The 27653-nt window shown below is 40.7% G+C and overlaps 1 protein-coding gene and 1 long non-coding RNA gene across 8 annotated transcripts in view; one reads left to right on the forward strand and one right to left on the reverse strand.

Moving 5' to 3' along the window:
- The window catches only part of LOC127490327 (uncharacterized), a 292752-nt gene that overhangs the window by 137198 nt on the left and 127901 nt on the right, over positions 1 to 27653 (reverse strand). The window lies entirely within an intron of this gene.
- Positions 14952 to 27653, forward strand: part of FSHR (follicle stimulating hormone receptor) — a 162808-nt gene continuing 150106 nt past the window's right edge. For 5 of the 7 annotated variants that reach the window (XM_051842928.2, XM_051842926.2, XM_051842927.2 and 2 more), the window contains exon 1: positions 14952 to 15204. In XM_051842928.2, the coding sequence (XP_051698888.1) occupies positions 15053 to 15204 (152 nt within the window). In that variant the 5' untranslated portion in view covers positions 14952 to 15052. The remainder of the gene's footprint in view (positions 15205 to 27653) is intronic. The other 2 variants (XM_051842930.2, XM_051842929.2) reach the window with 2 other exon arrangements.

Here is a 27653-nt window from a genome sequence, read left to right on the forward strand (position 1 = left end):
TCTAAGCTGCATGCACATCTACACATCTACAATGTTTTGTTAACTAGTGGTTTGACTGTGGGATCTCAGTGGGTGCAAGAAACAGATAAGCTAAAAAATTGAAAATCTATCACCACTCCTACAGAGAACATGCATAAAACCATGTTTCCTCAAGGACTACAGCATACACAGTTTGCAACTGTAGTGCTGCTCTTTAGTTGGATTGTTCCTGTCAAGCATGTCTGCCATGTTTCTGGAATGTTATCATCTTCAGTATAGATGTATTTGATTACTCACTTTGCTCAAGCATTTTCTAAAGATTTATTTATTTATTTGAAAGGCAGAGTTACACAGAGAGGAAGAGACGAGGGAGAAAGGGAGAGACGAGGGAGGGAGAGACGACGGAGGGAGGGAGGGAGAGACGACGGAGAGAGGGAGAGAGGGAGAGAGGGAGGGAGGGAGGGATCTTCCATCCAGTTTTTCACTCTCCAAATGGTCCTATCAGCCGGAGCTGAGCCAGTCTGAAGCCAGGAGCTTCTTCTGGGTCTCCTACATGGGTAGTAGGGGCCCAAGTACTTGAGCCTTCTTCTACTGCTTTCCCAGGTGCATTAGCAGTGAGCTGGATTGGAAGCGGAGTAGCCAGATCACAAACTATGGAGTGGCTTTAACCTTGACAACACAATGCTGTCCCTACTCAAGCATTCTTGACAGCATTCGCTTGTCTTCAATGTCTCATGAAACTGTCCATGACCAAACCAAAGACTAGGGCTCCAGCCTCCTCCCCCTGGCCCCTGATGTCAGAGCAAATGAAGCATATGACCTTCCTATCAGGACATCTAGATTACCAAACAAGCTTCCTTTCAATGTCTGCTTCATCTGAAACCTGGACATGTTGAAAGTGAAAACATTGAACATTTTGATATTCGGATTCACTCCATTTCATTTTTAAATGTGCCAACACTGAGACTAGATATTTTCTGTGAGAGATTAAACTAAATGCAAGAACTGCAAAACCCATTTCATTCACTCAAGAGCAGCACCAAAGTTCCCAACCAACTTCCAAAAACGCCTCCCCTCCTCTGTCTATCACTAGTTTTCACAGTAACATTTTTGTTGATGCAAATTTGTCCATACAACTTTTATCCAAAGTGGTCAAGGACAAGTCAAGGGAAGGCTATCTTCACTCTAACCAAAACAGGTCAGCCTTGCCCTCCTCAAGTCCTGGGAGAGAAAATGGGTCCCAAAGGAGAAACAAAGGCCAACAAAGGCACATGTTGGCACAGGCGTAGCCTACTTCTGAACAAGTTAGCATGCGGCAGGTGCATGCTGACAACCAGCATAACTTGGACAGGCTCAGTCAAGGTTAGTGGCATGGAGAGCCAAACAACCATGTGACCAGAATTACCTCTACACCTATTTACCACATGAGCACACCGAAAAATTGCCATTAAAAAGAATCACTTCTGCAGTGCTGAGTAACTGCCTTCTCCCTTTCTGGGCAACAGCTGCGAGGAGATAGCTTACATTCTCCACAGGCTTGCTCACAGGGCCTTTGCATGTGCATCTCATTCTGTCTTCACAAGGGCCTTGAAAGTTAAGTGTTCACAGCCCCATTGTACAGGGTAGAAACTGCCTTCCAGATGACCACAAGTGTCCCAGGATCCCACGGGTGTGCACAGCTATGACCAAAACCATAAGCCTTCCAACTCTAGCACGCTTCTTGTTGCTTTGCTGGCTTTAAGACGGTCATGCAGGGGATAGCGCTGTGGCACAGTGGGTTATGCCACAGCCTGTGATACCAGTATCCCATATGTGTGCCAGTTCGTGCCCCCACTTCTGACCCAGCTCCCTGATAATGTGCCTGGGAATTCAGCAGAAGATGGCCAAATGCTTGGTCATCTGTACCTATATGGGAGACCCAGAAGAAGTTCCTGGCTCTGGCCTGGCTCACCACTGGCCATTGCAGCCATTTCTGGAATGAATCAGTTGATGAATCCCTCTCTGTAACTCTGCCTTTCAAATAACTTAACAAATGTTTTTTGTTATTTGTTTTTTATTTAAGGAATAAATAAGCCAGTCACTTGCATAGCTTTTCAAAGGTGTTACTCTTGACCAGCTCCCAACACTGAGTACCCTATCAGATACCCCTTCTCAGTCTCAGCTGCCAGCATCCAATGAACTTACTTTCCCTAGCTTTTGGCATCCATCCAGAGCTCCCAGTGCAGGGTCACCAAATGTAGTTGAATTGTATGTGCACTGCTCAGCCCAAGAGAGTTCATTAACAGTAGGACTTACTCGATCACCCTGCTTCAATATGAGAAAAGTGTGCCCATTGTCCATCAGATCAGCTGTGGCTGGTTGTAGAGCTGGTACACTAGGCTAAAAATCCCATCTAATCTTTACATTATATGAAAAAGCAAAAAATTCAATAAATGAAACTTAGGCTGGCGCTGTGGCTCACTAGGCTAATTCTATGCCCGCGGCACCGGCACCCCAGGTTCTAGTCCCGGTTGGGGTGCCGGATTCTGTCCTGGTTGCTCCTTTTCCAGTCCAGCTCTCTGCTGTGGCCCAGGAAGGCAGTGGAGGATGGCCCAAGTGCTTGAGCCCTGCACCCGCATGGGAGACCAGGAGGAAGCACCTGGCTCCTGGCTTTGGATCAGCACAGCACATTGGCCGTAGCGGCCATTTGGTGGGTAAACCAACGGAAGGAAGACCTTTCTCTCTCTCTCATTACCTAACTCTGCCTGTCAAAAAAAAAAAGAAACCTCATATATAAAGATCTCTATATAAATACAAATCTTGAATTAATATTACTAGTAATAATGTGAATTCAATATTAACCTTAAAGATAATAGTGTTTAAAGACAGTTGCTTTAGCAAGTCATAAATTATAAGCTATACCTTTATACTGTTATCCTATTTCAAGGAACTCTTACTCTTGCTGTAAGCCTTATAGTACTTCACTAAGACCTGTAATACCATAGTAAGTCTATTTGAGATTCACATGAGCAATTGAACAACTGAAACTATAAAAGCTATGTATAAATACAGAAAATATTTTTATAAAAATGAATCTCCCAAATAAGAATTTCAGAATGAAAAAGATGTCTCTGCTCATATTTTGATGTGACACTTTTTTAAAAGATAGATTTATTTATTTATTTATTTATTAAAGAGTTACACAGAAAGGAGAGGCAGAGAGGTCCTCCATCCGATGGTTCATTCCCCAGTTGGCTGCAATGGCTGGAGCTGTGCTGATCCAAAGCCAGGAGCCAGGAGCCTCCTCCGGGTCTCCCATGCAAGTGCAGGGGCCCAAGAACATAGGCCATCTTCCACTGCTTTCCCAGGCCATAGCAGAGAGCTAGATCGGAAGTAGAGCAGCTGGGTTTTGAACTGGCGCCATATGGGATGTCAGCACTTCAGGCCAGGCCGTTAACCCACTGTGCCACAGCGCCAGCTCCAATTGGAAGCTTTCAAGGTGTGGGTAGGCAGGCACTTCGACCTTGCTAAAGCTTTTTTTTTGTAAGATTTATTTGAAACTCAGAGTTACAGAGAGGCAGAGGCAGAGAGAGCGTGAGAGAGCAATGTGATACTTTTAAAGAACTTAATATTATATTCTTTCCTGTGATAGCAGTAGGCTTGGCTAGCAATTGAGCAAACTACTAAAGGCTAAAGATGATTCTTCAACACTATGGTTGCCAGCATCTCTATCAGCTGGCCTAACTTGTACATTGAAAGATAGTAAGAAACAAAGTAAATGTAAATATTACCAGTTTCCTATTATGAACACCAAAGCCCTCTCCATTCTTATGTTCTGTAACAAATTGTTGTAAATAGGGGCTATCCTTTTTGCATACCACATTGTAGAGTGACATCCAAAAGAAAAAAAAGAAAAAAATCTGTTTCCCTAGTCCTTGAATCTTGAATCATGTCTGGTCCTGTGACTTTGCATGATGAATAGACCAAGCAAAAGCTGGGGTATGGCGATTCTAAGCCTCTTGGGGTACCACTACATGAATGCCACAAATGTAGCCTGCTGAATAAGAAACAGAGCTAAGTTATCCCTGTGGAAGCTACCATGATCCAGCCAGATCCAACCAACTGAATAGCTGATTACAGACACAAGACTGGCTACATCCACGTCTACAGCTATTCACCTAAACCCAAACCAAAGTGTTAACCTCCAGAATCATGAAAGAAACTTAAGTTATGCTGATTTGGGGTAGTTACATATCAAAACGTGTCTCACAGAAGAAAGGAAACAGCTTCTAATCTTCAGGTCTAGTTTTCCAATGGCACAACAGTCTGTGGCACAAATGTTTCTTCCTCAATTTTTTTTTTTTTGGACAGAGTGGAGAATGAGAGAGAGAGAGAGAGAAAGAGAGAGAAAGGTCTTCCTTTGCCGTTGGTTCACCCTCCAATGGCTGCCACGGCTGGCGCGCTGTGGCCGGTGCACGGTGCTGATCCGAAGGCAGGAGCCAGGTGCTTCTCCTGGTCTCCCATGGGGTGCAGGGCCCAAGCACTTGGGCCATCCTCCACTGCCTTCCCGGGCGACAGCAGAGAGCTGGCCTGGAAGAGGGGCAACCGGGACAGAATCCGGCAACCCGACCGGGACTAGTACCTGGTGTGCCGGCGCCGCTAGGTGGACGATTTGCCTAGTGAGCCGCCACGCCAGCCCTTCAATTCATTTTATTAGCCTACTTCTAGGCTTTGACTCTTTATACGGCCACATTGCTCACCATCAGGAAACCTTTTTAAAATAAACACACACCTGTTCCTGCACTCACTCCGGAGACCTTACCTTCACAGGACGGCTGCCTGGGAAAGCAAATTGTGTTGGAAATTAATGCTGCAGATTTATCTAGAAGCCATCTGAAATTCTGACCTGTGGCAAGCCTTCCTTGATGAAGAATGATTTCCATGTCCATGAGGCCATCAGAGTCCCGGAACAAAAGCTGCCTAAAGAAGCTGTATGGAGGTCTCTGGTAACACGGTGCACAGCTATGCTACCAGCAGATCACGGGGACTGGAGATTCTTCATACCAGTGGAACTAAGATGTGAATCTGAAGTGGAAATAGCCTTGCCTGTCTGGTAGCGTTGTAGGAACAGAGATTCCTAAGACAACAATCAGTGATAATCACTGTTGTCACCTGAGGTTTGCAAAGGTCTTGCTCTCCAAGAAATCTACATAAAGTCTCAGCAATCTGGAGGAAATGTCAATCCAAAGTATCCTCTGGCACAAGGGAGAACTGCTCATGAGCTCAAATGAAAGCTCCTTTTGAAATGGAATAAATGAGAGAAAAGACAAAGAAAGCTATGAAGGGGATAAACACAGATAAAAAGTTCAGAGGGGAGATTTATAGAAGTGGGGGGAGAACTGTACTCCACATAATTTTTCAGAATTGAACACTCCGTAATAAAACATTGATTCAGGTTTATCACCACTAGTGTACTTTTAAGCTGTTAAAGCTTCATTTTCCACATATGATTCCATTTTATATTGGAAAAGGTATCTTTCCCCCCACTGACATCCAATACTACTGCCAAACACTGCTGTCACCATTGTTCCGCCCAGTTCTCTGATCACAGTGGGAGTAGCCTTTCTCCTCATTCTAGTAGAAGAATGCCAACTCCAGATTGCTGTTTCTAAGAGCAGGTCACACAGCTAAACTCACACTCCCAAACATTTTTATTCTGATCAGATTCTCATAAAGCTCACAGAACTCATGATGGAGCTAAACAACCCAGAGCAACATAATACGCTCCATTCCCTGAGCTGAAGCAGCCCAGTTAGGAGGTTATTCTAATGGGAAGATGGAGAAAAACTGCAACCCATTCAGAGCTATGTGAGGCAAGGAATGGGAAGGAATTGGAAATTAACTCGATTCAAGAAACACAAAATAGCCAGTGAGGGGTTGGAACCAGCTCCTTATCAGCTCATAAGAGCAGGTTGGTAAATGTTGAGTACTTTTGCAAGCCGGTTGACTTCACATTGATAGCTTGATTTAAGCTATAGAGGGAGAATTTGTACTGGTTAATGACACAAACAGGACTTTCTTTCAGGAGAGATGATGTCTAAACATTTACTAGCATATTACCGAAATTAGCTGTCTTCAATTATTTTAAGGCTTTTCTTCAGAAAGAGATTATATTTAATTATAATCAATGCTTCTTAAAGATTTCCAACACATTACCTGCAAAAGTAATTGAAATACAACAAACTCTCAGGCACTCCAAGGACATGTTCCAAAGTGGCAGTGGGGGATGTGAGAGGAAGGGGTAGGAGGGAAGTTGGCACAGCAGTTGATATGCCACTCAGGATGCCCACGTCCCATACTGGAGTGCCTTGTTCAGATCCCAGCTCCACTTCTAATCCAGTGTCAAGCTGATGTGTATCTGGAAGATAGCAGGTGACTGCTCAACACTTGAGTTCCTGCCACCCACATGGGAGAACTAGATTGAGTTCCTGGGTCCTGGCTTCAATATGAACCAGCCCAGCTATGGGAAGCACTTAAGGAGTGGACCACTAGATGTAAGATCTCTTTCTTCCTCTGTCTTTCAAATAAAATGAAAGTAAGTAAACTTTAAAGTACTCAAAATGGCAGGGAAGGTAAGCAAATATTAAATGTATATATTAAAAAGAGGATATGTACCAAGGACAGAAATAAAATAATTGAAAATAAATGAATATTTTCTACACAAAAAGTAGGTTCGCAAGTTTAAAGCCCATGTATTTTTGAGGAGGGGAGTTAAAACATTGATAAAATTAAACTATTGAGTAAAACCATAAGAATGTGGTAAAAGTATAAATAAAATGTAAATAGAAAATTTGAGGACAATCATGAAAATATGTAAGGAGAGTATATGAAATGCAAAAGAGTAGATGAAACAAAATGGAATAACAAAAATATGATGAAGGAAATCAACATAAAAATTCAATAAATACAAATAGGAAAAGAGCAAAATGAGTCATTTGAAATGAGAAAAAATAGAAAGCAGCTCCATGGTAGAAGAAAAGCATCTACACAGATAATTACAATAAAATATAAATTACCAAGCTCACCTGTGCGAAGAATGAGATTTAAAAACCGAGTAAAACAAAATCTGAGACTGGCATTGTGGCATGGCAGGTTAAGTTGCTGCTTGTAATGAAGCCTCTCACGTGGGAGTGCCAGTTAGAGTCCCACTGTTCTGCTTCTGAACCAGCTTCCCACTAATTTGCCTGGAAAAGCTGCAGCAAAAATTGCCCCAAGCATTTGGGCCCCTGCTCCCACATGTGGGAGACCCAGATGGAGTCCCTGGTTTGTGGCTTAGACATAACCCAGACCTGGCTGCTGTGGCCATTTGGGAAGTAAACCAGCAGATGAAAGATATTTTCTCTCTCTCTCTCCCTCATAAATAAAAAAAGATAAATATTTTTAAAAACATACAAAAAAACTAATTAAATAGGTAGTTATCAAAGACATGCCTAAAATCCAAAGACATAGAAAGATTGAAAGCACAAACTAGAAAAAATAATGTTCAGAAAATATTTATCAAATAATGTATCTATATAAATCAGAATAAGTCTAAGGTAAAAGATGATATCATAGATTAAGATGCCACAGAGCATAGATGGGTAATTGACAAAGCATACATTTATTTTAAATATGTATGCCCCGAATAAAACATCCTGTAAATACATAAAGAAACATTCATAGGACCCTCAGGACAATTTGTGTCACCCTGATAAATGGAAATTTCAATAGAAATCTCTCAACAAGTGTAGGGAAAACAAAATACTAGAAAATATATCAAAGATTTTAAGAAAATGGTAAGAGATTTGTTGGGCAAATAGAGCACCTAGAAACAAGTAAATAGAAAATATTCATTCTTCTCAAGCTCACTTTGAATATTTATAAAAATTAGCTATGTACTAAGCCCTTAAACACTCTCAATATGTACAAAAAGCATCATCGTTAAGAAATTAAACTAGAAGTAAACAAGGTGAAGAACTTGAATATCTCTTAAGTCTGTAAATTTCAAAAGCACACAAATCAATTGCTTGAGCACCAGAGTAATATAAAATTAAGAAATACTTACAAATCAGCTATAATTTACCCACTGATATTTGTAGAATAGTGCCAAGACAGAGATTACAGGGAAATTGAGTATATATGTATATATTACAAAGAAAGGAAGGTTGAAACATAATGAGCTGACATTGAAACCAGAGATTTGTTCTTTAAAAAAATAAGAACAAAGTGAAATAGAGAAAATATTTCAAAAATTGTAGCAAGAAAACAAAGATAAAATAGGATCAGCAAACGCAAAAGTTGACTCTCTGTAAGGAAAAATACAATTTTAATTTAATTCAGCAAAGATAATCAAAGAAATTCAACACTATGAACTGTTTAGCAGAGATTTTAAGGGATCACTGTTGTGGTACAACAGGTTGGATTGCCATCTGCAACACTTGAGTGTTGGTTGGAGTTCCAGCTGCTTCACTTCCAATCCAGCTCCCTGCTAATGCACCTGGGAAAGCAGCAGAAGATAGCCCAAGTGCTTGGGTCCCTGCACCCATGTGGGAGACCCATATGGAGTTCTTGGCTCCTGGTTTCGGCCTGGCCCAGTCCTGGTTGTTGTGGTTATTTGGAGTGTAAAGTAGCAGTTCAAAGATCCTTCTCTGTTTCTCCCCTTCTCTCTGCAATTCTACCTTTCAAATAAATAAATGAGTCTTTAAAAAAACTTTTGATGACACTAACAACATCTGTGACAAATTTAAAAACTTGAATAAAATGGAAAATCTCTAGGAAAATTAGTACAAATTTAAGCAGAAATGGAAAACCTGAATAGTCCAATAACTATCAAAGAAATTGAGTCAATATTTTTAGATCTTCATACACACACACACACACACAAACATAAAACATCAATTTTGTAGGTAAGTATACTCACACTTTCAAGAAGACTATTCTGTTCTGAAACTGTTTTGTTTTCCCTAAGAGCAAATTAGAAGGATATCCCTTGACTCCATCTATGAGGCAAATATTACCTTGATACCAAAGAGTACAAGGACAACATGAGAAGTGGAAATTAGATGTCAAATTATTCATTAAAAATCAATTATTAAATTACAGGTTACTTAAGAATGTAGATACAAAAATCTTAAACAAAATATTAGACAACCAAATTTCCCAGTCTATAAAATGATAGTAACTCATAACCGAGTTTGCCAATCCCAGGAATGTGAGTATTTTAATACTATAATATTATCATGGTAAAGAAATGGGGAGGAGATAAAAAGGAAAGGGAATGGGAGAAGAAGTGGGAGAGGGAAAAGTAATAGAAGGATGGAGGAAGGAATTGAAAATGAATAAATTTACTATACACACACATATATGGAATCATTAAGATGTAGATGATGGTCTATATGAGAAATGTAGCAGTGTCATTAAAATGCAACTTTGAGAGTATTTATAGTTATAAATGAAATGAAAAAACAAAATATGACTGACTTCAAATATTGATATTATGTATAATAGCACAAGACATAGGACATAAATTTAAGATATTAAAATGCTTGTGTAGTAAAGTATAAGACTTTATTGAAATATTCAAATAATGTCTTTTAAAACATGGTGATGGGGCTAGCATTGTGACTCAGTGCTGCCTGCGATGTGACCCTATATGAGCAATGATTTGAGTCCCATCTGCTCTACTTCCCATACAGCTCTCTGCTAATGCACCTAGGAAAGATGAGGAAGATGGCTCAAGTAATTGGACCCCTGCCAACCAGTTCTAATTTCTGGATTTGGCCTAGTCCAGCCCCAGCTATTGTGGCCAGCTGGGCTGTGAACCAGTGAATCAAAGATCTTTGTCTCTCCCTCTCTCTGTAACTCTGCTTTTCAAATCTTTAAAAAAACAGTAATAATACCATATTCATGGATAGAAGTGTTTTTTTGAAAAGATTTATTTTACTTGAAAGAGTTAGAGAAGGAGAGGCAGAGAGAGAGAGGCAGAGAGAGAGAGGTCTTCCATCTGCTGGTTCATTCCCCAATTGGCCGCAACGGCTAGAGCTGCACTGATCCGGAGCCAGGAGCCAGGAGCCTCCTCTGGGTCTTGTGTGGGCGGGTGTAGGGGCCCAAGGACTTGGGCCATCTTCTACTGCTTTCCCAGGCCATAGCAGAGAGCTGGATCAGAAGTGAAGCAGCCGGGATATGAACCAGCACCCACATGGGATGCCAGCACTGCAGCAGAGGCTTTACCCACTATGCCATAGCACCGGCCCCAGGATAGGAAGTCTTAATCTCTTAGGTGATGATATTAATCTATACAATTAACATAATTAATTAACTAGAAATTTTAATTTCTACATTCAATGTATTTCCAAAGAAAATTAGACCAGGGTTTTATTTCCCAAGGAGTTTAAAAAGTTGATTCTAAAAGTCAGTCATAGAAGTCTAAACTAGACAAGATATTCCTATAACTCAGAAAGCTGAAAACAGATCTACCATTTGACCCAGCCATCCCACTCCTGGGAATTTAGCCAATGGAAATGAAATCAGCATATAAAAGAGTAATCTGTACCCCCATGGTTATTACAGCTTAATTCACAATAGCTAAGATATGAAATCAACCCAGATGTCTTAATTAATGAGCTCATATATATATGAGCATAATTTCTTTATATATTATATACATATATAATGTATATATGAGATATTCCATTGAGGAACAGTGTTTTGTTTGTTTTGTCTTTTTCTTCACACTATTTGTTGAACTCTTTTACTACGTGCAGGATTAACTATACAAATAATTAAGTAAACTGCAAATAGAACTCTGTATAAATTAAGAGTGGGAATGTGAAGGGGAGGAGGAAGGGATGGGGCATGGATGGCGAGGTGTCACTATGTTCCTAAATCTATCTATATATATACATGAAGTATGTGAAACTTGTACCACTTAAATAAAATTTAATAAAAGAAATGTTAAGTTTGTGTGAAATAGCAAGTATCAAAAGAGTAATTAAAGAATTATACACTTTGTGTGAAATCTAAAACAAGCAAAAATCAAACAATATATTGTTTGGATATATACACGTTCATGATAATATTTTAAAATAAACGAAAGGAGGGGTAGGCATTTGGCCAAGTGGTATAGCCACCTGCTAGGAAGCCCAGTCCCATACTGGAGCTCCTGGGTTTGAGTCTCAGATCCATGCCTAGTTCTAGTTCCCAGCTAATGCAGAGCCCAGGAGGCAGCAGAGATGGCTCAAGTACTTGGCTTCCTGCCACCCATACTGGAGACCTGGATTGAGTTCCTGGTTCTCAGCTTCAGACTGGCCCCATCCCAACTGTTATGGACACTTGGGGAGTAAACCAACAGATGAGAGAATTCTATCTATCTCACTCACCCTTTCTCTAAAATTAATAAGTAAAAATGTTTGTAAATAAAATAAAAACAAAAGGAATAAACACAAAATTCAGATGATGGGTCATCTCTGAGCATAGGAACCATAAGAGAAGAAAAGGGAGGGTCTAATAAATAGATATAATGGCACTAAGGACGACCTTTTTTCTACATCCCGTAACTGCCTATTATTATACTTAAAATTATACTTATATTACATATATTATCTATAAATTATGAATGTAGCAGAGCTTTATAAATCAAAGTTTAAGCCAAAGCCATTATGCAAGAAAAAGAAATCAAAGGGATAAAAATTGGAAAGGCAGAAGTCAAATTATCCTTTTCAGATGACATGATCAAAGGTTACCCACAAAAATAAATACAGGGGAATATCAAAAGATTCCATGAAGGCAATATTGGAGTTTATAAGAGAGTTTGGTAAAGTTGCTGGATATAAAATAACACTAAAAAATCAATAGCCTTTGTATACACAGACAATGCCACAGCTGAGAAAGAATTTCTAAGTCCAATCCCATCCACAATAACTACAAATATTTAAATATCTTGCAATAAATTTAACCAAGGAGGTGAAAGATCTATACAATGAAAATTATAAAACATTAAAGAATTAGAAGACACAATAAAATGGAAAAATTTTCCGTGTTTGTGCATTGGAAGAAGTAATATCATTAAAATATCTGTATTACTTACTGAAAGCAGTTTATAGATTCATTGTGATTCTAATCAAAATATCAACTTTATCCTCAGATCTAGAAAATGTGATGCTAATATTCATATGAAAACACTAGAGAACCTGAATAGATGAAGCAATATTATACAACAAGAACAAAGCTGGAGGCATCACTATACCAGATCTCAAGACATACTACAGGGCAGCTATAATCAAAACTGCATGGTAATGGTGCAGAATTAGACATAGATATGTGGGAGCCAGTGCTGTGGTGAAGCAGGCTAAGCCTCTGCCTGCGGCGCTGGCATCCCATTTGAGCACCAGTTAGAGTCCCAGCTGCTCCTCTTCTGATCCATCTCTCTGCTATGGCTGAGGAAAGCAGCAAAAGATGGTCCAAGTTCTTGGGCCCCTACACCAGTGTGGGAGACCCAGAAAAAGCTCCTGGCTCCTGGCTTCGGATTGGCTCAGGTCCGGCTGTTGGGGCTATTTGGAAAGTGAACAGTGAATGGAATATCTTTTTCTCTGTCTCTCCCTCTTTCTGCCTGTAACTCTACCTCCCAAATAAATAAAATCTTAAAAAAATACAAATGTAGGCCAATGGAACATAACACAAACCCTAGAAATTAATCCATGCATCTACAACCAACTAATCTTTGATAAACAAGCTGAAATCCATTCCTGGAGTAAGGACAGTCTCTTTCACTGGCCATCAGAGAAATGCAAATAAAGTCCACAATGAGGTTTCACCCTACCCCTGTTAGAACTGCTGTCATCCAAAAAATCAACAGACAATAAATGCTGGTGAGAATGAATCCACTAATGGTAGGAGAGCAAACGAGTACAGCCACTGTAGAAGACAGTATGGAGATTCCTCAGAAAGCTGAAAATAGATCATATGACCTAGCCTTCCCACTCCTGGAAATTTACCCAAAGGAAATGAAATAAGTATATAAAAGTTATAGAGTTATTTGTACCCCCATGTTTATTGCAGCTCAGTTTACAATAGCTACGATTTGGAATCAATCCATATGTCCATCAACTGATGACTAGGTAAAGAAAATGTGGTATACATACACTATGGAATACTACTCAGCCATAAGACAGGATAAATTCTGTCTTTTGCCACAAAATGATGCAAATGCTTAGTGAAATAAGCCAGTTCCAAAAAGACAAATATCATGTTTTCTCTGATATGTGACAGCTAATATAGAATACAAAAATGTCTAGGAATGAAATGGTCACTTTGGGAAATGATTGTCATTTTTAGTTCGTGTTTATACTGTTGTAGTACTATGGTGTTCCTACTTTTTGCTTGTTGAATATTATGATTAGTGATGAATTAAGCCTGTGAATACAGAATGGATTAAAATTATGTCCTTGCAAAAACTGATGAAGTTAGGGAAGGGAAGGAGAGGGACTGGAGGGGAGCAAGGGAATGAGAAAGTCTGGTTAGCTTCTTAGAATTATACCAGTGCAATGCATAAAATCTGTTCTCTTTATATTAATCAAAAAATTTAAAGGATTATTGATTCCTGCAAGATTAACTTTGTCATAATTGAAGTTGTCCAAAATCTAAGTGGGGACTTCTGAAGTGGAGGGATTGGTGGGAGGTTCAAGTAGCGATTAGCTTGTCACTAGAGTTATTCAAGCACAGATTAGAAGTCTTTCAGATTAATATCAATATTATAAAGTAAACTTAAACATTAATTGATTGATAAAGTTCCTTCTATATCCAAAAAACTATAATTCACTTGATTAAGTGTTGAGTAAATTAATTATTCACATGAGCCAAAATTATTAACAATATAAAGTCCATATACATCCTGACAATCTTCCAATCCTTGAATTAGAAATGCTCCCAGGAAAAGCCAGGGAATAGCTTCACCACCAAACTCAATTGCTTTCTGTTTTCCTCTTGATCTTTAAACCCATTCATTAAATGACGAGGTCAGGGAGAAGGAAGGAGAGATGGGTTAGATACATATTTTTAGCATTTTTATGAAAGTTGATTTTATGCAACTCATTATCTAAACATGGTATTAAAGCTAATTTTAGCAAGTAATAAGTTGTAGGCAGAATCTTTGAGAATAGCCTGCCTTTAAATCTTCATAGATTCTGTAGTTGAAAGTAGAAAGCTACTTTACTAAAATTGTTGCCAAATGTTCCTCAGATCCCTTACATAATACGAGTTCAGGAATGCCAACTAAAGTGCAAAGGTTACCTATAAAATAAATTAAAAGCACACATTAAATAAGTTCATGTGTGCCAACTCCAAAAGACAAGGTCCCTCTTCAGAGACTGGAAATGAATGGAGTCAGAAAGGATGTGCAGGAGGGGTTGCTGAAACATGCTCCAGTCCTTAGATCACTCAGCGTGGTCAGTCCTCTCGGCAGACAACAGTCAGAAGTGTCTCCCACCTTCAGAGATCAGCCCGTGGCTTGCTAACTCACCTACCTGTTTCTGACTCATACCATTCTAGATTATGAACTACAGTGAGAAAGAGGATCAGAGAAAGCAACCCAGTAGGTCTGGTTGTAAATCAGATGGGCTGTAGGAAGAAGTTGATGTTGAAGAAGGAAAACAAGTCCCATCCCTTCTATTTGTGCTGCATCACATTATGGGTTGTCTTTTTCTAAAAAAAAAACACTCTATTCTGATAAGAAAATGGTGACCAGCAAGAACTTCTGCAGTGAAGTAATGCAAACCATTCCACATACACTTCAAGGTTTCCGTTCCTTGGGTCAGGGTCTAAGAAATTCAAATTTGAAGTTTCTTGCAGTAGCTTATCTTGTCCTAGCAGTCACTGAATTTTGCTATTTGGCTGGAAGAGAAAAAAAAAAAAAAAAAAAGGCATCCCTTGGTGCATCACGTGGCTCAATCAGTTCTCAAGGCAGAACTCTTCTCATAAGGGCACCGTGTGGCGTCTCTGAAATCCGTGCAAGTTTTCCTCTCCCAAGGCAGGGAGAACGCAGGTGCATGGAGAAATAAACATGGCCTTGCTCCTGGTGTCTCTGCTGGCATTCATGAGCTTGGGCTCCGGATGTCATCATCGGCTCTGTCACTGCTCTAACAGAGTTTTTCTCTGCCAAGAAAGCAAGGTGACAGAGATTCCCTCCGACCTCCCCAGGAATGCAGTCGAACTGTGAGTATCAGAGGGAGTGGGGACAGCTGTGGCTGCTGTTTGTATATTGAGAACTCTTAGTATTTTCATATTAGGTTGATATGTGTTGGCTGCAATATTTGTGTCTTGAAAGACAGTTTGAATAAAACAAACTCTCCCAGCCCAACATTCCTGTCCTATGGCTTTCCCAGGATCCTAGGTGAGAGTCTGTATCAGCATTTGTCGGGGAAGGGTACTGTGCAAGCTGAGTCCAAACGCACCAAAAGCAAAAGGCTTTCAGTCTTTTCAGCACATTTGCTCTTGGGTTCCATCCCAAGGAACCAGGAAAATCAAGGGAAAGCCAAGTGGAAATTTAGGAGACTTAGAATTGAAGGCAGGAAGACAGCCTTGATGGAAGCACAATGCACAGTGTGTGTCTCCTGTGGGCACTGAAGCCAAGAATGCCTCATAGCTTTGAAGGCACCAGCAAATAGTTCCTAAATTGACACTCTGCTTCCTGGGGCAGAAGAGAGGGCAAAAGGAGTGCAGAATATAAAGGAAGAAGGGAAGCTGAGGTGCAGAGAGAAGTATAGGATCATCTTTCACACAACTGGGGAAATGGGATTCTGACTTTAGATGTCTGTTAAACTATCTTAATAGAAAATAAACTCCTAGAACTTAGATATCATCTCATTTTCTCTCCTCATGTTACAGATTAGGAATATGAAGTCTAAACAGCATAGAACCTTGCCGAATTCTCCCAGTGAGCTGAGGCAGAGCTAAAACTGGAAATGAGGTGTCGGGACTGCCAGTCTACTGTGTTCCCCAAGCCCTCTGTGCCCGACCGCATCAGAGCAGCAGCGAGGTCGAGCTAATTGTCCAGTTACTACTTAACTGGCAACTCGTGACGCAGACACTGTAGAGATCTTTAGTGTTTTCATTCCAAGGATTTTAACCAGAAGTCACTATTCTGGATGCAGACATGTCTCAACCTTTGTGCCCTAGATCCATCCATGACTTTCACTGTCCTGCAGAAGGTGGTCACCTTTTCAGATCACCCGCTGCCATACCAGCACTCCAGCATGTTGGTATTGCATTTTAGATGTTCACTCAGGGACAGACGGTTATGTCTGGGTTAGTCCACTTGCCGCTTTGCCCCCTCAACACCTCAAGTCTTCATTTCCTATTCAGAGACAGCTGCAGAGTAGGGAAAATAACAGGTAGCTCTGTGTTTTGGCTATACCGCCTTGGACGAGACAGTTACTCCTGATTAAGCTGAAGAATGCGATTATGCACAGTCTGCCTTTGTTAAGTCATTATAAATACAGGCAGCCGATGGACCCGACCTCCTCTAAGAACTCACCCTAAATGAGGAAGAACTGTTACTTAAGCCCTCCTGAGTCACAGGTTTCTCACTTCCAAGATGGTTTTAGTACAATCTGCTTGGTCTGATAGCTGCAGGCACTGAAACTTCAGCCGTCTAACCCCACACTACTCCTGATTTCTACCTCTGCTGGACTTACCCCCACTTCTCCCAGGATCTCCCTTGGATCAAGCAGTGCCATCCAGTTGGTAAAGCCAACAGCCCCTCACAAAGTTTATTTTTTTGGATGATACTGCTCAACCCCTCAAAACTCCCTTCCACCTTAGGCCTCTCTGCTTTTTGAAACCTCCTCATCACAAGAAAAAGGTTTTTTATTTCACTCAATTTGCATAGAAATATAGGCAAAAAAGGGAGCAATAAAGGAAGGAAGGGGAGGGAGAGGGAGGAGAGGAAAGAGAAAGAGAGGAAGAGAGGGAGGGAGGAAGGGAGGCAGAGAGAGAGATGGAAGGAGGGGAAAGAACAGAGGGAGAGAGGAAGAAAGCAAAGAAGAAAAACCATTCCTATTTCCGAAGCCCCAGGGAGTGTACGTGTATGCATTAGAATGGGAGAAACATGAGGATGATTGTATTGCCATCATAATAAGCTGCAATAAACCAGAACACATCTTTTCCCAAGAGCATTTTGCAACTGAGGAAAGAGAGCCCCAGCACTGAGACATGAGGCAAAGAGACTGTGGGATAGAGTATGGTGGACAGAGCACCAGAAAGGAATTCCAGCCCTGAGAAAGCAGAGGGCTGCCTCAACCCCTTACTTAAATGTATGTAATAGAGGCCATTGCCATCCTTGCATAAAATTAAAAAGGGGAAAGAAACCGCTGCTAGTTATTGGCATTTCCCCTTGAGGAATGACAACTTTGGGAACTTGAAGTTTTTTCAGATTCCTAATGTGGAGAAGATTCTTGTTACTGTACACTTGTTCAGAAGACCTGACCTGGACCATCATACAGAAGGGTGTTGCAATCTAATCTTCTTGGCAAGGTGTATTGAGGAAAAGAAGAGACTATTTGATGACTTAAAAAGGAAAGTTATTTAAGGGTATATTTTAGGTTGTGTGTTAATCACCAAAGTACAAATCAAATATGAAATGAATGAGAATTCAAATATTCTGCTAGAATGAAAGAGCAAATATTTTCCTTCCTTACAATGTATGGATCAAAGTTATCTGGAAAATTGGTAGAAGGAAGGTGAAATAACTTTTTCAATCTAGCATTTCTAATTCACCATGCAGTCTTTCAAGTTTGGGTATTGACTTAAATGATGATCACATCAGGTGTAGGTGGATGAAACAGCTAGGTTTCATTGACTGCAATTGCTTAATCCATCAACATGTCAAAGCTTCATTGTTACTCAGGCTCACCTGGGGGGAAACGACTCATGTTTCATCATGTATATTTTTATCCTATTATTCCATCCCCCTTGCAACAATGTCATTTCATTTCATATATGAGTATCATATATCATTTCATATGAGTATATGACATATGACAACTATCACCAAAGATGGCTAATTCCCTATGATCTGCACGTGCAGATATGAATGGCAAAGGAACACAGAAGCATCATCAACAGGCAGTTAGATTCCCTTTAGTAAGGATGTTACTATTTGCCTTACGCTTTATCCACACTACTTCATTAAAACTTCTCAGTAGAGCCACAGCTCTGGTGCTAGTGTTCCATTTTTCAAATTAGACAAACTAAAACACAGAAAAGTTTTAAATGCTTGGGTGAAGTCACCCCTGCAGTTCCTGGGTCACAGAGCTGGGGTCTGTATGTGGGGACTTCAAATAGTTCATGGAAAAAATGGAATTAAAGGATTTTTGTTTGGCACAAAAAAAATAATATAATCCATTACATTCACTTTCCATGAAATTTTTGAAGACTTCTTATATGCATGGACCTCAAAATTTTTGTACCAAAATTATTTTTAATTCTATTTTTCTATGAGATTTTTGCAATGCCCTCATAGCTCCTCTATGTTGTATAGAATGAACACTTTGATTCCTTTCCTTTATTCTTTAAAAATAACATCCTTTATTCCTTATGGACTTTATAGTTTATTTTGCAACTACTAACCTTTCTCATAGTAGCAGGAAAGCAGTCATAGACATAAGGGAAATAAATGAGCATGGACGTGTTCCAATAAAACTGACTCTGAAATGTATATAGTTTTCACATCACACAAATTATCCTATTGATTTTTTTCAATTGTATAAAATGGTGAAAAGTATTCTTAGTTTATAGGACATAGAAAATGTGGAACAAGCCAGATAGAATCCATAAGGTATATAGTGTCCTCTTGCGATTTAGACTATAGCTAAGGGAGTGAGTTAAGTGTAACTGGTTATGCAGCCTAAAAGGACTTGGCAGCATGGGACAAGTGCTAGACAGGGTGAACGGGGACAGGAGGGGCACTTGTGAGGTGGTGGTTACAGACCAGACATGAACAGGCTCTGACAAGTCAGAGATGGTAGAGTACAGCGTCCAGACTCAGAGACCCAATTTCAAACCTGGACTGTGCCATTGTATTTTAGCTGTGTTCTCTGGATTCTTGATTGTATGATGGAAATTACAACTCACAATACCTCTGCTGTGGGAACTAACGGACTAAATGAGACAATGTAAGCAAAATATTTAACCCGGTATCTCTCACGTTGTTATTGTTGGTGATGATTTGACAATGGTGACATTGTTCTCTCTGCACAATGCCAGGCAAAAACACTATAGTGAACTTTCCTGAAGAGTGAATCAGTCAGCAGCTCTGAAAATGCTTCAGAAAACTGATGAAACAATTTGTGTACCTCAAGATAGTTTCTCAATCTCCCACTCATTTTGTCTTCTTCCCCCAGGGGCCGTGGCACTTCATCTCCACTCACTTTCTGGGTAGGAAAATATACACTTAAGGCTGTCAGGATTTGCCAGGGGATCAATTCATTCCGACCATTGTCAGAGGAATTTTTATTTCCCACTTGTCCCAGAAACTCAGCTTCAGTGCAGACATTGACATACTCCAGAAAGGTCCCTTTGATCTTGCTTTATTCCTCCTGGAGCTGGAATTCCTAAGGAGAATGCAAACACCTGAGCTAAGTCTTCAGGTTTACTAGTTGCAGTATCTAAGTGACACTGTATCTAAGTGACAGCCTTTCTTCAGCAGATAAGATGACCATAATAGTAAAGAGGGGTCCACTGGTGACCAACATGGATTAGGGAGACCAGACTGAGGTTACATTACAGGCTGCCTCTGTGGAACCTTCTTGTCACAAGTTCCTGTTCATCACTGCAATTTCATTTGCCTAATCTAGAACTTACTTTTAATTATCTAAGTATTTTTCCCTTTTCATTTTCTTTCTTTGCCTTATTTTCCTTATTTCATTGTCTCACTTTACATCATTCTCCATACCCTGTAAAGCACGTCTAGTGTAGTCTTTGCTCAGCAAGCCCTTGGTTCTGAGGAGTATTTCAGTGTTCTATGCAAAAAGGAAAGCATTTGCTCTGCTAGTAAATTCTGTCATCTCCAGGAGTGAGAAAGATACACACACACAAACACACACACACACACACACACACTGGATTATAAAGCTACTACAACTACTACTAACTTCCTAATCTGTTATCATTGGTTGTTTCATCCTCCCCTTCATGTAGGTTTCAAACTTTCCCAATCATATTTATCAGTTATAGAAATCTGTTTGTAAACTCCTCCATAGCTGTGAACAAAAATTCTTCATTGCCTCATCCTTCCTTGAACTCTGATCCTCTAGAGTAGGGAGTATATAGTTACTTCCCAATTGATCCCTTTCCTGTCAATCCCTCTGTTATCCAAAAAAGCCTTCGACTGTCATTCCATTTATCTAGAAAACAGGACTGTTCAGATTTCCCAACTCTAAAATCACTCAGTTGCTCACTTTTCTGCCGTTACCTCTCACCACTATCCTACAGAACCCTACTTCCCAAGGTTGACACAGACTTGATGTCATAGTCTATGCTTTTCTACCTCTCTGTGCCTGTGGGTTATGCCTCTTGTTTGTGCCAGCACCAGTTTCTTCTTTGCCTCTGGAAAGCCAACCTACTTATCACACTCAAAGTCGCCCTTTCATGAAGTCTTTCCTTATCGTGTCATCTTTATTTAATCTTGCTTTCATCTGAACCTCAGTGCCATTCATTGCACACTTAATCTGGCTTTGCACTTCATTTTTCATGTGTGTCTTACTTCTTCAACTGCAAGGAAAATTTCCTGTGTATTCCTCATAGTGCCTCGTTCAATGCAATGTATGCTCTGGGCCCTCAATTACATATAGAACAAATGATTCAATAAATCAGAGGGAATTACATCTGTTTATTTGCTCTGCTCGTCAGTATAGAGGGAAAGATTCTTGTAAAAGATGATTATTGTTCTCTCCTGCAGGGAACTACTGGCTTTGATAGTTTTGTTTTCCTTGCTTTTTTATGTGTTTGTTTTAAGAAAATGCCTGCACATGATTCCAGAATCAATTAATTTATTTCAAAACAGAGACACATGGGTCTCAAGTTAGAAGTTGAACATTCTGTACTCCAGGCTCATCATTCAATTCTCTTGACTTAAATAACAATACGTGCCTCCCTATAAGTAACAAGAATATTGAATACATGAATTAAATTGTCTCAACAAAATCACTTTAAGCCACATGGAAATTTTCAAAGAAATGTAATTTTTACCAATTAGGATAAGATCCCAACCCCTGAATGCTATTTTCCCGTGTCTCCCAGATGTACTTTAATTGTCGTAGCTCTATCTAGTTATCAAACCAACCACCCCACTGTGAAGATCGCCCTGGGTGTTCACGTCTGGAGATGAATACAGCCTTGTTTGGATACTCCTTTGAAAGAAACAAACAGCACCATGCTCACAATTAGTGCATACATAATGCTATCTCTTCACACAAAATCCTGCACCCACTTTAGTGAGAAATGGTACCTCTCTGCTCAACATTTGTTTAATTGGGTTGGGGGGAGCAGAGGATCGTATTCCCTGCAGAGGAAGCAGAAAAAGGACAACAGGCACAGCTACCTGGAGCATGCAGCACCTTGAAAGAGGAAAAGTAGAAATCACATCGCAGGAAAAGAATGCCCGAAAGTAGAAGATGAACTCTACTCTGAGAACTGCCTAAGAGCTATCATTTACAGAGTCATTATCAGCCATTGAAGAGCAGGGGTTTGACAGCAGAGAGCTACACTCACTTGTGATGAGAAAATCCCCTTGTTTACCTAAAGTGGCACACTGTCCTCTCTCACCCAAGTTCTCTCCTAAAAAAGCATAAGCTGCAGAAGTGGGATATCTTAGCAACAAAAGGGGAATTCATTTAACTTCTGATTATCCTTCTCCAAAGCCACTAATTGGGTTACCTAGTCACTGTGGTTGATTGGACTATACTTTTTTAAGCTGTTAGATTTAGACTCTCCAATTGAGCTTATTTAGACTAGATTCTAGCTTACATATCCCACAAGGTCAGCTAGGAAAGAGTAATTATTTTTAATTGCCTAGGATCTGATTATAATGAGATTGGGATGTTTGTTCTTAATCTGACCTTTCCGTGAAGGATCACAGAGGGTGTTTTGTATCTGACCTGAACATGCCATTACCTTGTTCTTTCATATGGAATATGCCAGATGATCTGAAAGATCTTCAAGGGGTATGCAAAATAATACTTGAATAAAGCAATCAAACCTTTGCCATGGGCTTGAACTTAGTTATAATTTTAGTCTTTGCAGTGGCTTGAGTCCAGTCCCTGCCATCTCTTCTCCCACACCTTATTCAGTAAGAGCCAATAAAAAGCCATCACAGAAGCCCGTGTCTGAAATCCTGGGAAATGGACAGCATGGTTCAATTTTTGTATCTCCCAAATGCCATGCTTGGTGGAAAGCCTCTGAGAAGTAGGCTCCTCCAAAGTGAAGCTAAGATTCCATGAAATAGAAAAATCAACTAATTATGGATCTCAGAGAGAAAACTCTTCAGTAAACTGATTGAGCTAAAATGATGCTGAGGTGGTTTTTTTTTTTTTTTTCAATTCTATAAAGCCTGGTTTTACAAATGTCTTCAGGTGCCAAGCATCTCCAACCAACAGGCTTTCCCTAGGCCTCAGAATCTAGGAGCTACGCAATCTCTAAACTGCACTCATCTCAGCTGCAGGACATGGGGGTGAGAATGCCTCCTTTGGCCTTAACAGCTCTGTTATTTTTGAAATGCATCATGGAAAGCCCCCATGCAAATACCTCTCCTGATATTTTCAAGTTGGTGAGCAGCTTTAAACAAATAAATTCGCAAGGGATCTCAGTTCCAACAGTGATTTTCTAACTAAATAAACCAATATCCCTAGTATTGTAAATCTCTCAAGTCCTTCTGGAACAGGTAGGTCATGAGAAAACAAATCACCATATATGGAAGTGTCATAGCCATGAACAAGAGACTTCCAGGAGTGGGCTCACTGTAGAATTTTCTATGATTTCTAAGACATTCTATTAAGTTTTGCCTCAGAAGATATGTGCACACCCCAGTAGAGAGTGTTGCCTCTACCTGAGCTTTCCTCATCATGGTAACAGCCTCTGTATTCCTCTCCGAGCCTCCCATCTCCTCCCCTCTAAAGTTCTTTCTTTGAGTTCCTGCCCTGCTCCAACACCCAGCCCAGGACAAAAATCCAAAGTCATAATTTGACATTAAGATACTCTGTATTTTGGCCTTAGTTGAACTTTCCTCTCTTATCTTCCATCCTCCTAGCCATTTGTCCAATGTCCTATTTTTCAATTGCCCATCTCCCAGTTTTTTTTTATTTGACAGGTAGAGTTACAGACAGTGAGAGAGAGACAGAGAGAAAGGTCTTCCTTCCACTGGTTCACCCCCCAAAGGGCTGCCTCAGCCGGCGCTGCACCAATCCGAAGACAGGAGCCAGGTGCTTCCTCCTGGTCTCCCAGGCGGGTGCAGGGGCCCAAGCACTTGGACCATCCTCCACTGCCCTCCTGGGCCATAGCAGAGAGCTGGACTGGAAGAGGGGCAACCGGGACAGAATCCGGTGCCCCAACCAGAAATAGAACCTGGGGTGCCAGCACTGCAGGTGGAGGATTAACCAAGTGAGCCATGGTGCCGGCCCCAAATTTCTTTTTATATTCTCCTTCTAAATACTATTATTTTCCCCACTCCGGTATATTCTCCTACTTCAGTATATGCACTTTGAAACCATGAGAAAGGTGCTCATTTTTCATAAAGCTTCCTTTCAACAGCAAGCATTTGCCAACTAAGTATGTGCAAGGCACTCTACTAGGTCCTTGGAAGAAAACAATAGGAGAGGCAAGGCCCCTGCTCCCTAGACTTGCTAAAAGAGAAAAACATCCGACAAGCAATGACAATAATATTTTCCCTCATTCTTAGCCATTAGCATCAAAATACCCTTAGAACCCAGAGTAGTCATTGTCAAAACTGCTAATTGGACAATTAATTGCACGCTGCTTTGTGCAATCTCAAATCACAGATTGTGACAGCTGGGAAAAACACGTGCCTAGCGAGAGCCCATGAGAAGATGGCCACTTGCCTGATGCTAGAACAAAGTTGATGAGAAGATGGACGCCCGCCTGTCAGATCTAGATCTTCCCTCCAACTATCCTAGGGTTATTTCAGGAGCTGTGCAGACCCACTTCCCATGTACCCCATTATTTACAAGACTACCAAATCCTTGCTTCTTAACACAGACCTGAAGTCAAACAGAATGACAAATGAACACCAGCCCATGACCGATAGGCCTTACCTGGTAGATATCTAAGTATTTAAGTCCGATTAGAAGTTTCCAAATTGTGAAAATACAAGGGACTGGATCCTCTCAGTTTAGGTACAAATGGGTGCTACAGAAAGCACAGAAAAGTACAGAAAGGGTGCTGGTTACTTTGCCAACCTCATCATTGTCCCTAAAGCTGCTACATTCATAACTATTGTTGTGTGCATATTAGATGAAAGTTTACCCATCAATGGGCTGTGTATGCCACCATTTTCCCAAATATCTGACTGAAATCTGGTCACTACTCATAGTTACACTTAACAAAGCTCAACTGCTTCCAAAAATGACATACCTTCAAAATGCCTTGGCATAGGAGATGCACTATCAAGTATTATGAAATATTCTTGAGCATAAACTTCACTTTCTCCTAAACTTCAAACTAACTTGTAGGACTCTTTTAACTTTAAAGTGGAAAACAAGTTAAATACAGAAAAAGGACTGCTCTCCATCATCAGAATAGAGCAAGAGCACATGCCAACAGTCAGACCCAAACCTTTGCCACGGCTATGTGCCCACCAACGCTAGTTTCTTCACAGGGAAAAAAAGGGAAGAGACCCTCCATCAGTTGGTGTTTGTTTTTATGGACAAGCAGCAGACAATGCAACAAGAAACACTGTTTGAAACTAGAAAACAAACTGGAAAGAAAACAAAATAGGAAAATCATGATAAACAGCAAAGACGTCATCAGGAATCCTGTATATAGTAGCAGAACTGCTTATCATGCCCCGATTATAAAAATCTGAACTCCTTCAATAAGAACACAGAGTCTTGGAATGGCATCTAATTCTCCCAAACACCAGAGACGTGTACAAAGAGAACAAACAGTTACGATAGATAGGAAAACTACAAAGTGGCTCTGCAGCTGCTCTCCCGGGGAAGCTTTGGGATGAAGAAGAGCAATGGCATCAACAGAAGCTACAGGAAGCCCAGTGAAACAAACACTGGGCCATTAAGTGGGAACCACTGCACCAATATCTTCGGGTCTTAACTCTTGCATTGATCAAATTCACTGAAGAACAGTTTTCCAAACTCTAACCTGAAGGATGATGCTCTAACTGCCAGCACTCTGGTAGCTGGGGGTTCGGGGAAGGGTGTCTCAGCAGCTAGCTGTCTTAAGTAGAACCTGGCCTCCTTAAGTCCATTAACTCTCTACTCTCTGTAAAGATGACCCCTTTGGCAGTTCCCTCAGGGGGATAGGAGCACTCACCTGGCTGATAGGACTGGAAAGGCTGCCTGCCTCTTAAACCTTCCACCAGTCCCCTTGATTTCATCTAAATCCTCCTGTCTAGTTCCTGCCTGAATACCAGAGACACCCAGAGCCTTAGGGATTTTGCAGTGTTAATCACGTTGGCCTAGGATTCCATTTTCTAGAGTCTGTCAGGTTAGCACTTTTGAAATGGTAATCTGCATGCAAATGTGTAAAATGTTTCATAAAATGCAGATTCTGATTCAGTAACTGCACTAGGGGCTGGAATTCTCTTTCTCTTCAGCCACCAGGAAATGCTTAGTAGTATAGTTGCAGACCCACATTCAACTTCTTTACAATCCTAAAATTTGTTGCTCTTGTGCTTCTGTCGTAGTGGTTGTGCGCCTTTTACAAAAAATCCCTTTAACTCTCTTTATGGATGAATTTCAAGAGGAAACATAGTTATTTGTTTAACATGCCATTTCTACCCAGGAATCCCCATTTACTATTTATCCCATTCAATCTAGCTCTGTCTCCATGGTTCCAATCAAAATTCTTGTTGAAACAGGTACTGATAAACTCAAAACCAAGAAGGACAAATTGGTACACTTGATCATCTTTCCCTAAGCTCCACAGAACTTCTTCAGTCCCAGTGTTCACTCTCTGCATAAATGCATACATCATGACACCTTTACCCTCAAATCCAACCCATCACCAGGTGCTGGAGATTTGATCCCTACAATCTACCTCTAAAGTCTCCACTTCCCCATACTCATATACAGCCAACCCCAGCTCAAACTACCATCATCTCTCACCTGGTCTACCACAATAGCCCCTACCACGACCACATAGCCCAGCTTCACTGGAACCTCCAGTACACCCCCTACAGCAGCTAGAGAGGCTTTTCCAAGGGTATGGAATAAGATGACTTAGAATAATATTTTTCCAGTCCCCTTTCATAACTCCCTATAAGGGCAGGCATTGTTCTAGGTGCTGGACAGCCAACAGGGAGCAAAACCAAATCCTTTCCCATGTGGAGCTTACATCCTTCACCAGGTTTACAAGGCGCCGTGGTCTGACCTTTCCCCGTTATTCCATAGGCACAGTGCATCATGGCCTGCCTGCCCATCACCAGCCACCTTAGATCCCTTTCTAGGCATCTCAGCTTTCTTCACTTGCTCTTCTTTCTGCCTGGAATGTTTCTCTCTCTCCTCTTCACAGGGCTCCTCATCTTTCCAGTCTCTACCCAAATGCCACCTCCTCAATGGCATCTTCCCTGACCACACCCCTTTAGTAGCATTCCCCACTGCCCTAACACAGGATTCTCTCACTTCTGTCATAAACTTACTGCAGTTTGAATGTATCCACTTGTTTATCTCCCTCCCCAACGCTATTAGAAATTAGTTAAAGTAGCATTAATGGCAAGGATTCCAATATATTGATAGGGACAGGGTAGATGCTAAACACATATAGCAATGAAATGAATCAATGGAAAGTCCCGTCAAGCAAATACAAACTAGAAGCAAAGACTGAATGTAACATCTACTAAGTTCTAACAAGTCGCTGTGCTCCATGCCTCTCAGAACACCAACAGTATTAACTGGAGCTATTACTGTCCCCACTTTGGAAATCATGAAAATGAAATCAAAGAAAGCAGCAACCCAAAGTCACTCAGTTTTTCAGGTTCACAGTTGACATCAACATCTTTGAGTTTAAAATGCCCATTCGTTGTACTAACCATGAATAAAGAACAGAAAAATGTGCCTCTACTCTGAACTCCTAAAGCAAACATCTACACTCCATATGTACAATGCTGGAGTCATCTGTCATACGAAATTTATATATTGTCTCCCAAATATAAGAAACTCCCTGAAAGCTAGAACACTACAGCTCCCCTGCCCCCAGCTGGGTGTGGGCACTCAATCACTACCTAATAAGCAGGAGAAAGAACAAATAAATGATATCATCAGTGGGGTCATGAACAAATAGAAGGACGACAGAAAAGTAAATGTCAATAGCCATTTCCAGTGATGAACTGCAAACTAATCAGAAGCTGTCTGGTGCTAAGGAGCTGTTGGAGCCATATGTATGCCTAAGAAGGAGGTAGTTGACAGGGCTGGCTGCAA

This window comes from Oryctolagus cuniculus, chromosome 2 (assembly GCF_964237555.1).
Source record: "Oryctolagus cuniculus chromosome 2, mOryCun1.1, whole genome shotgun sequence".
Lineage (NCBI taxonomy): Eukaryota > Metazoa > Chordata > Mammalia > Lagomorpha > Leporidae > Oryctolagus > Oryctolagus cuniculus.